At 48.4% G+C, this 10,000-nt stretch overlaps 1 protein-coding gene across 22 annotated transcripts in view; it reads left to right on the forward strand.

The window, feature by feature from the left end:
- celf5a (cugbp, Elav-like family member 5a) overlaps positions 1-10,000 on the forward strand; it is a 167,558-nt gene that overhangs the window by 110,079 nt on the left and 47,479 nt on the right. For 8 of the 22 annotated variants that reach the window (XM_076276910.1, XM_076276976.1, XM_076276924.1 and 5 more), the window contains exon 5: positions 2,168-2,181. The exons of the other annotated variants lie outside the window; for them this stretch is intronic. In XM_076276910.1, the coding sequence (XP_076133025.1) occupies positions 2,168-2,181 (14 nt within the window). The remainder of the gene's footprint in view (positions 1-2,167; positions 2,182-10,000) is intronic. 22 annotated transcript variants of the gene reach the window in all.

Below are 10,000 nucleotides of genomic sequence, written 5' to 3' on the forward strand. Positions count from 1 at the left end.
TACCACTACGAAGCAGAATAGGTTTGTTTGCAATCATTTCCATTTCCATTGGCTCTCTCCCTGTAAGATCCAAATAAAATGAAGGCAAAATGACCTTGTAATTTTACTGGCTTCAGACAGTGGTTGCAGACGATGATAGAGAGAAAGAGATAGAAGAGAGAGAGAGAGAGAGAGGAAGATGCAGAGAGAGGGAAAGAGGGTAAGAGAGAGAGAGAGATGAAATAGATTGAAGGACGGGAGGAGGCACATAAGGGCTCTTTCCACCTCAGGATATTGCACCAACCAATCTAAGTGTATCTGCCAAGGCTATCTAATCCTACTGAAAGAGCGCTTCACAATGCATGCACTTCCTCTTTCCCTCCTTCTCTTACGTGCGCGTAATATTAGTTCGCCACAATATTATTTCCTTTTTTTTGTGGGGACAGGAAAAAAAGAGAAATCTTTCGGGCTGAATAAAAAGGATCATCAAGCATCTCAAGAAAATGAAATGCCAGAGCAGATATGTCCGGAATCTTTTGACAAACGCTTAAAAATGTGCACATTATGAGCCTAATGGATTTTTCAGAAAGGCTGCATTTGGGATGGGGGGGTGGGTTTCGGAGAGAGACAGGAAGTCCATTTGTGTGCGGGCATTGTGCCAAATAGAAAAGAGCTAGCCGACCTGAAGTCGTTCCTTCTGTCCACCTTCACTTCCTGGCCAGTGACCTTTCTCTTAGGACGCATCAGAGGCTGATATTGCTCAGAAAAGAAGGGAATGTCCCTGTGCCTGAAATCATCCCCTCTCGTGAATCTCCACCACAAGCAAGTGAGATTCGAACAGCACTCCCACTGCAGAGCATTGCTCTTTATTTCTCGTCCATTCTTCCTCCATCTTTGGAGGTCCTAGTTAGGACACTAACAGGTACTAGATTCAGGCTAGCTATGATAGCCCTTACAAAATGCCTGCACAAGGTGGACATAAGACCTTGGAAGATCACAGGGGTATATGGAAGACTCAGGGTGTGCAATACCCCATTAGTGTGTGTGTGTGTGTGTGTGTGTGTGTGTGTGTGTGTGTGTGTGTGTGTGTGCATACTGGTTAAGTGGACACTATGGTGGAGAGGTTTTTTAAATGAGGCCCGGATCTCAGTAGCCTTGGCAGGCGCGGTTGCGGTAACGGGTCCAGGCCCCGGCTGACAGCACCAGCCCCGGCTGTGATCACGTCCAGAGCAGGAGGCCGATGATTACCCAGCCGGCAGTCAAATGGCTGCACAGCTAATGGAGAGAGAAGCACTCGTTCCCGCACTGTAAAAACGGTGTAGCCGGAGTATCTGTAACCTTTGGCGCGGTGCATGAAGGAACACACAGTGCATTAGCATTAATAACCCCTGTGTTTGCATGCGCCGAGCTGGGGGCCGCATCTGGCCAAGATGTGGGCTGGACCCGCTCGAGAGCTCCTGTCGGAGTATCTGTGGATTCATTAGTACCAGCAGCAGTCTGGGCTGTTGATTTTTCTCCCCCCTCCCCTTTCTGCACTGACAGTTTTGTCCTTGGCGCACTTGAGCATATCCAAATGTGTGTGTTTCTCTCCCCTCCCTCCGTTCACCCCCCCCCCCCCAACCCCACCCTACACACACACACACACACACACACACAAACACACACAAACATTACGCACACACTTTTTTGCAACGCGGCTTGATGGGTATATCAGGCGTGCTGCTACATCCTCAGTGGTGTCAGAGGTGATCTCTGAATGGCTTTCAGCACAAAGAAGTTAATAAGCGTATCCCCGAGACACTTCACATCTTGGGCGCGCAGCCCAAAGCCCGAAACACGGGACGCACTGATTGCCTCTTTGCAATAAACATGAAGGGCCCTGCTAAGAATACAAAGGCGGCGTGCTTCAAATGGCTGCCCTGCCTTTGGCTGCAGGAACTCTGACCTGACACCTGAACCAATTTTATAGAACATAAACTTCAAAGAGCACTTTGATGGCACAGGGACTTATTGGAGAGATCAGAGCGGCCGCGGCTCCTCAGTCCAGATTAGCTTTCCCCGAAAGCCGAGTCCCCGGCCCTCGGCTCGGACCAATAACGGAGATGAGCCGTCATGAAAAGGAAGGCGCCCGTCGGCCGAGCCGGCCAGCGCCGGACAAACGTGATCGGCAGCAAAAAATCACAGACAGCCGCCCCCCTTCCCGTACCTGCTGACCCCCCCACCCCCCACCCCCCGACACACACAAACACACACATGCACACACACTCACACACACGCACGCACGCACCTCCCACCCCCCTCTGAGTGAGTGCACCAGAAGCAAGAAAGAAATGTCCTTGGTGGATGTGCATGTAAAATGTGTGTGGGTGTATGTGAGTGTCTATGTGTGTGTGCGTGTGTGTGTGTGCGTGCATGTGTGTGTGTGTGTTCCTCTTTCTCTACATTTATATATTTACTTTTTCTTATTATATATCTTTTTCAAAAAGAACAGTCATATATGTTTTTTAAACAAAATATTTCTCAGGAGAATGTTCCTAAATGTTCCTTTGAAGTGACACTTTTAATACTTTAGATATTTAACTCATGCATGTATTTTGGGTATACTGTGCACGGCCACCCAGGACTACGTTTGAGTTTGCTCGCCTCCTGTTCTCTCTTAATGGGGAGGGAGAATATTCTCTTGCGGCTGACGTTATGTCCGAATAGATGACATTGACCAAAAATGTTTTTTTATCGTATTGATTTTTGCACTCGGGAGAGGCAAATAGGCCTGTCCATGCTTGTCCATGCGGTGCACTTTAAACATGCAGCAGTCAATAGTATTGTGTTCTCACTGGAGATTTAGAAAAATAGTACAGACAAGATTTTCTCTCAAGCTGTTGCACAGACAAAAGAGGGGGGAAAATAGAAAAAGAGAGGAAAACTTACTCGTAGTCATGGACATGTGCCTCCTATTAATGCTGGTGAGGAATGAGGGAACAGCAAAATATGCTTTTGGGAGGGTACATTTAGGACCTGACTTTAGCGCTACTGCTGCTGCTGCTGCTGCTAATATGTGGGCAACTGGGATTGGTTCTGAGTGTTCTGGGTGAAAACGGGACCTTGGGCCTCATTGGAACCCCCGTCTCGTCTCCTTCGTGGGGAATCACGCTCTTGAACGCTCTCATCTGTGGCTGCCTAACGAGAGCGGTCCAACAGCAGAGACCAGCGTGCTGCGCTGGTTACTGACAGACAAGCGCCGTGTCGAAACCTGCACAGGACATGCGGAGGGCTCGATTAATCAGACAGATCAGTCGTCCACTCGTCGACTCGCTCGCTTGCTGGTCCGCTGGCCGGACGGCTGCTTGGCTGGCTGGCAGGCAGGCAGGCTGTTGTAGGGCTTGGTAATGATGGCTTAAAAGCGGCGCTAATAGGAAGTGCTCTGGTTCCTGGCTCTGTGGAGGATTCCTGCCAAGACTCAGCGGCCCAAGTCTGATGTCAGTCCCCTTGGCTGCCGTCGGCGCACGTGTCGCACCACACTGTGTCGCTCCTCTCCTCTCCTCTCCCCTCTTTTTTTTATTTTAATTCTTTATTTTAGAAAAGCTATTCCTGGGCCATCCACGTTTTCACAATCTGAATTATTAATCTGAAGAAATGGGATCCTCGCACGGCAATGAAACAGGATTATATTTGTACCTCTGATTCCATTAAAGGAGAGTAAACACTGGGGAAGGGTCATGATTATTCTGTCCAACCCCCCCCCCCCCCCCATTCTCTCTCTAATTCTCTCTCTCTCTCTCTCTCTCTCTCTCGCTCTCTTTCTCTCCTCGATCCTACAGTAAGCTCTGCAGGGCTGGGAGCAGGTGCGTCTTGGCAAACAGGACTGACACACGGCAGCGCCGCTCCGCTCCGCGCCCGACCTGGCCCGGCCCTCTCCCGTTAGCAGGATGTGGCAGCCCATTTGCGATGGCATCTTTATCGCACCGCGTGTTGACAAACAGGCTGTTTCCTGGCGCTTCCACACCATCGAGCCGTGTCCACGCACCATATCGCACTTTATTGAATTGTAAATGCTCGTCAACATGTGCACTCTAAAAAAGAAGATACCAGATAAACACGATCTGGGAAATGGATCGCAAACTGGGGAAACATCAAAAACTTAATCCCTCTGGCTTTGAAAGCGGAAAGCCGATCTTCTTAGTTCCTGTGCTCAGTTTGCGTTCCGTCCCTATCAGGTTGACATTAATGAAATATGAAAGTCGAAATAATCACAGATCACAATATTTCACCCTTGCCGCAGACGCACACACACACACGCGTGTGTACATACACACAAGCAGCATGGCCTCTCCTTAGTGCTATGATGTGACATTAGAATTCAGCACTACTCTCGTCTCCACAGCGCTCCTGCTCGCACTCTCTCTCTCACTATCTCTCTCTTGCTCTCTCTCACTCTCTCTCTCTCTCTTTCTCTCTCTCTCTCTCTCTCTCTGGCTCCACTGCTGCTAAAGGGTAGCTGTAGCTCTAGGGAGGCTCCCCGCTGTCCACCTGGGCGACCCTGGGCCAGCATGTGACCGATCCACCCTGAACAACCTGCGCTGCCTGCTCATCTCCGGTCACCCCCTCGACCTTTCAGAGACATGCAGTATGACTTAAAGCAGAGGCATCGCTTTACAGAGCCCTATAAGGTCAACTAGTCGCATGCAGATTCATCATGTCACTCATAAGAATTGTCAGCGTACCTCTCAGACTTCTCTGACATGGAGCATTTTTATTTTTGAAATATATAAATATAATATATTATTTGACAAATTGGACATGAATTGGACCCTGCTTATCTGATAAAAGGCACCTTTGGCAATTGCTGTATGTGGTCTGTTGGTTATATTGCCTTTGAGGAAGACAGGCTGGATTTAAATCACAGAAATTTAGAAAGAGTAGAATACACATTGATGTGATTTTTACATACAGTACATACAGAAAGTCTTACTTTGATAGGAAACTTAATGACATTAGCGTATTGCTTTGCATACTAGTCAATGCATCTTAAGTATGCAACAGTGGCAGAACAGTCAAATATTGGGAACGGAAAGAAGCGTTACACTGACACTGACATCCAAATTGGTTAAATTGCTCCTTCCTCCATGCTTCATACAGCATTGATTCTCAGGTGCTTCAGTACTGTCCTACTCTCCTCTTCTCTCTCTCTCTCTCTCTCTCCTCACTCTCTCGCTCTCTCTCTCGCCTCCTTCCCTCTCTGGTCTCGTTGACGTGTTGTGAAGCAGGAGGCATGGGCAGGCTCTGGAGAGACCAGCTGGAATCGGGGTGCCAGGCTTGTGACGAGCCAAAAATTTTGGCCGTGCTCCGTGCCAGCGCGAGATTGGCACGCGCAAAGAGCCACTCAGAGGGCCTGTGTTAACACGGGAGTGTGCCGCACTGCGAGGGGGGGGGGGGGGTAAAGTGGGGGAGGGCCCAGGCTGCTTCTATAGCAACCAAACCTCTACTAGGACTTTTGTGAAAATACCTACCCTTGACAGCCAGCAAATTGCCCCATTTTACTGGATGCAACAGGTAACGAGATATTCTGCCTGCGAGTCTAAATGAGAAGGCCGAATATGGTGAGGGTCCAGTAACTGTCAGAGTGCACATATTGATTTTCTCTTGTTTTTCTTTGGGCTGGCACGTTTTTAGGGCTTTGTATTTGGGCAGTGTTTTGACACTCTGAAATCGCACAGAAAACACTCTGCTTGGAGAAAAAAGCACACTTCGCCGGCTGAATGCTAATATGCCATCATCCGAAACCCACATTTCTCAAAGCCAGAGAGCACTGAGGCTAACACAAATGCCCATATTTGTCTGTCGAGGCACATTCAAGGCACACAATGAAATTTAGAACAGTAAGTAAGACCATGCAAAATTACTGCAAATTTGGTCAGAACGCTTAGAAAGAATTCATTTCTTAAAGCCATTAAATTCATTAAACGAGCATGTTTTTCATCTGGGACACTTTCGTCTCAAGTGCTTCTGAAATTAGGGTTTTGCTTTCATTTGCTACTTACACTTTTGCAAATAAGACAATAGCTTGACAGGAGTTCTGACTGCAGTAGTATCTATGTAATTACATCTCTTCTTCCATTAACCTTTCTGATTGCCTTAGCTGAGTGTCTTAGCTGCAAGTAGTAATTGCATCCTCGTGGCCACTGCTCATCCCCAGCACGGCTGCACCCAGCGCTCTGTGCCGTACACAGGATGCAATGTATTACATACCATAACCGCTGACCACCTTAGGAGCGGAGAGAGACACTCCATCAACTCTTTCATTGGAATGCTAAGTGCATTTTTAAACGGTGTAAAAGTGTCTGCAGGGTAGCACAAATTAGCTGCATTAAAGTGTGTGTGTCTGTGTGTGTGTGTGTGTGTGTGTGTGGACTCGGCTACAGTTTGACTGCAGGAACTCTGCTTATCAGGAAGGTGAGACGTGGCAGGAATGATTGCTCAGGGAAACAATGGTAGCCCTGTCTACCCGTGTGGCCATTTCATTTCTACTACCATGCTTCTTTTTTCACATTTTCCTCCCATGGACTTCGCAATCACTCCAAAGGGTAAGCCTAACCAGGGGCTATGTGTGGAAGAGAGGAAAGGAAGAGGGGAGTGTGTGTGTGTGTGTGGGGGGGGACTTTTGGACTTTTGCGAGGACTCAAACAAATTGGTTCAGAGGGACTTAAACCATCGTCTGAAAAAAAAAAGAAATAAAAAAAAACAAGAGTGAGAGAAACTCCAGAGAAACCTTCCCAGGGTGCCTCACCTTCCTCAGTGTTCTGCCTCCTGGTCTCCATGGGGACCTTACCGTTGGCTCTCCCCGGTGCCCCCATTAGAGCTAGCCTGGCATTTCTGTGGGAGTAAATTGGCTGGATGGGCTTTTCGGTGGGCTTAGCCAGCGCGCTGGCACAACGCAGCACAGCCCACAGCTGGACCAGGCCCCTGGCCAGCCCCTCGTCATCTCCATCCCCATCCCCAGCCCCAACCCCCAGCTCCATCCTCTTTTCCATCCCCATCCCCTTCAGAGTCCCTGGGAAAGGCTGGTGATGGCAGCAGCTGTTCTCCCATGGGACTGGGAGAATTCAGGCCTCGTGGTCATTAGAGAGGCAGTGTGCAGGGCTGAGTGTCCATCCACTGCACACGGCAGAATGTGTGTGTGTGTGTGTGTGTGTGTATGTACGTGATCTTGTCAGCACTGCTTTTTTCTCGTGTTCTCCACTGCACACGATCACGTATTTGTGTGATCTCATCAGCCCTGCCACACGTCAGTGTGTGTGTGTGTGTGTGTGTGTGTGTGTGTGTGTAAAAAAGGAGGCAAAAAGACTTGCAAAATTCTGCTCTGTTTCAGCCACTATAGGGAACATGCAAATATGGAGACGGAGATGTTTTGTTTGTATCCTTAATGTGCTGAGTATTATAAATGGAAGGACCTGTAAAAGCATGTGAGCCATGTAGACCTGTCACCTTATTAATGACTCTTCCCAGAGTATTTGGATCTTGTTTTCCTTGCTTGCCTTTCAGATCCAAATAAAAGCATTCAAATGTGTGTGACCCTCTCTTCTGCAGTACAGTTCTTATATTTTGATGTTATCTCTTTAAAAAATAAACTTTTTTCTTGATGTTTTAAAAAAAGAATCAAGATAAAGGCATGGGGAAAATAAAAACGTACTGTAAGGTTATGCTTTTCTGCCTTTGCAGATATGCCATTTATTCAAACTCCATGCATGTGGGGGGTAGTGAGGGACCTTTCAAGTGGAAGCAGTTGATTACCTGGAAAAGATCTTGATTATCCAACTTCTAATTCGGGTCTTGCTCTGGTATTTAAAGTATTAGTAGCCATTTATCTTGTAGCGTCTAAATTGAAGGAATTTAAAAGGCTGAACCCTCTTCAGAAGAGAAGAGAGAGAGAGAGAGAGAAAAAAGCAAACCAGCGGGCCCTGAATCTAAAACACCTAGTGTTAAATCAGCTCGCATTCTACATGAGAGGCATTTCAAATGAAGCTGTCTTTGCAAACAGCTGACCTAGCTGCTGGAAGGACTTCATTGGGCTTTCGCAGAGCAGGAGAAAATAGTTCCACTGGAAACCCATCTGCTCGGTTTTTTTTTGGGTGGGGGGGGGGGGGTCACCCTTCCGGCTGAGTGGAGGGGTGAGGCACGCCCATATCACACACGTTGCCGTCACAGAACACGGCACATGCCCAACGCTGGCATTTGGCGCGAGCAGGAGACTCTGTCACACTCCGGTGGGTTTAGTGGGGCACCGGAGGAATTATGGGCACCAAACATCTGGAGGTGCCCCTGCCTTCACTGAGGTCTGCCAGTGCCTGTGTGTGTGTGTGTGTGTGTGTGTGTGTGTAAAAGAGAGAGAGAGAGAGAGGAGAGAGTTGTGCATATGGGAGAGAGAGAGATGAAGAGAGAAGCAAGAGAGAAAGAGACAAGCAGAGAGAGAGAGAGACAATGAGAGAGAAGCAAAACAGAGAGAGGGGGATGAAGAGAGAAGTGTGTGTGTGAGAGAGAGAGAGACAATGTGATCTAAGTGTGCAGAGTGTGCACCCTCCCCATCAAAACCCGCTGCACACAAACAAAGGCAGCAATCCCAAAAAAAGAGCACCCCTCTCCTCTATTCTTATTTTCCCTTTCCCTTCTATTCCTCTCCTCTTTTAACTCACTCCATCTCCCGCTCCTCTCTCTCTCCATCTCCCTCTCCTCTCTCTCCATCTTCCGCTCCTTCTCTCTCTCTCTCTCTCCCTCTCTCTTCTCTGTGCTTTGCATGCATTGTTAAATAGGACTGATGTTTGCACCTTGGCCATTATTCACTGCATCGCCTGGCTAATTTGTGTGCTCTTACAAGTACAAAGATGTCAGACAGGAGCTGTGCGCTTACCTTGGCGTCCCCGGAGACCATTAATCCTTTGGCTGGTGTTGTCTCCGCAAAGCCTCACCTGGCTCTGCTGCGCCGCCACTGCTGCCAGGAAAACTGCTGTTTGGGCCCTTTCCTCCCCCACACCACCCTCCCTCCACCCCCCACACACCACCCTCCTTCCACCCCCCCGCCCCGCCCCGGCTTGCTATATTTATTCGCTGTTCCAGTCAGCTCTCATCACCGTGGCAATGAGATTGTAATGGAATAGCGGAACAGTCCAGCCGAGCTCCCCTCAAGGAAACCTGACAAGCCAGGCACCTACAGCGGAGAGAGAGGGGTGGAAGTGGTGGTGGTGGTTGGGGGTGATATTAGGGACGGTTCATCAAGGATTGCTATGCAGCTGCTCTGTTTTCCAACCTCCGATGGAAGTAGAAAGTGACTGCTCTCGTGGAGGTGTCGAAAGTGCAGCCATTTGTGGGCGAGAGTGTTTACTGTGCCGCAGCTTGATCAGGCTGTTGAGCACAATTTGTTACCCTTTAAGGCTGCAAAATTGTCAGTCATAAAATATTAGCTTCAGTCTTTGCGTTGCCAATGCAAGAACCAGAATTACACGAGTACATCTTACGTATAAGTAGAAGAAAGTAAGTGTATATACTCTTTTGATCCAGTGAGAGAAATTTGGTCTCTGTATTTATCCCAATCTGTGAATTAGTGAAACACACTCAGCACACAGTGAACACACAGTGAGGTGAAGCACACACTAATCCCGACGCAGTGAGCTGCCTGCTACAGCGGCACTCGGGGAGCAGTGAGGGGTTAGGTGCCTTGCTCATGGGCACTTCAGCCGTTCCTACTGGTCGGGGTTCGAACCGGCAACCCTCCGGTAACAAGTCCGAAGCGCTAACCAGGTTCTTTATTTAAACTTGTACTAAAATTCTGCAATCTATGAACTGCAAATAAAGGTGTACATTACCCATACATACCGCATGTTTGAGCCTTTACTGAGAAGGACACTTGTTGAGACTGTTCCGAGATGAAGACCTGTGTGTAATTTGAGGAGAAGATGAAGGTGTGGTGTTTCATTAGAGAAGTAAGCGTGCGAGGGGTAAGGCTGCTGCTGTCGTAACGAGCCGAGATGTT

The sequence above is a fragment of the Alosa pseudoharengus genome, unplaced genomic scaffold (genome assembly GCF_046254945.1).
Source record: "Alosa pseudoharengus isolate Yale_2024_CS ecotype anadromous, Long Island Sound unplaced genomic scaffold, YU_APseudo_1.1 YU_APseudo_1.1_scf_11, whole genome shotgun sequence".
NCBI lineage: Eukaryota > Metazoa > Chordata > Actinopteri > Clupeiformes > Clupeidae > Alosa > Alosa pseudoharengus.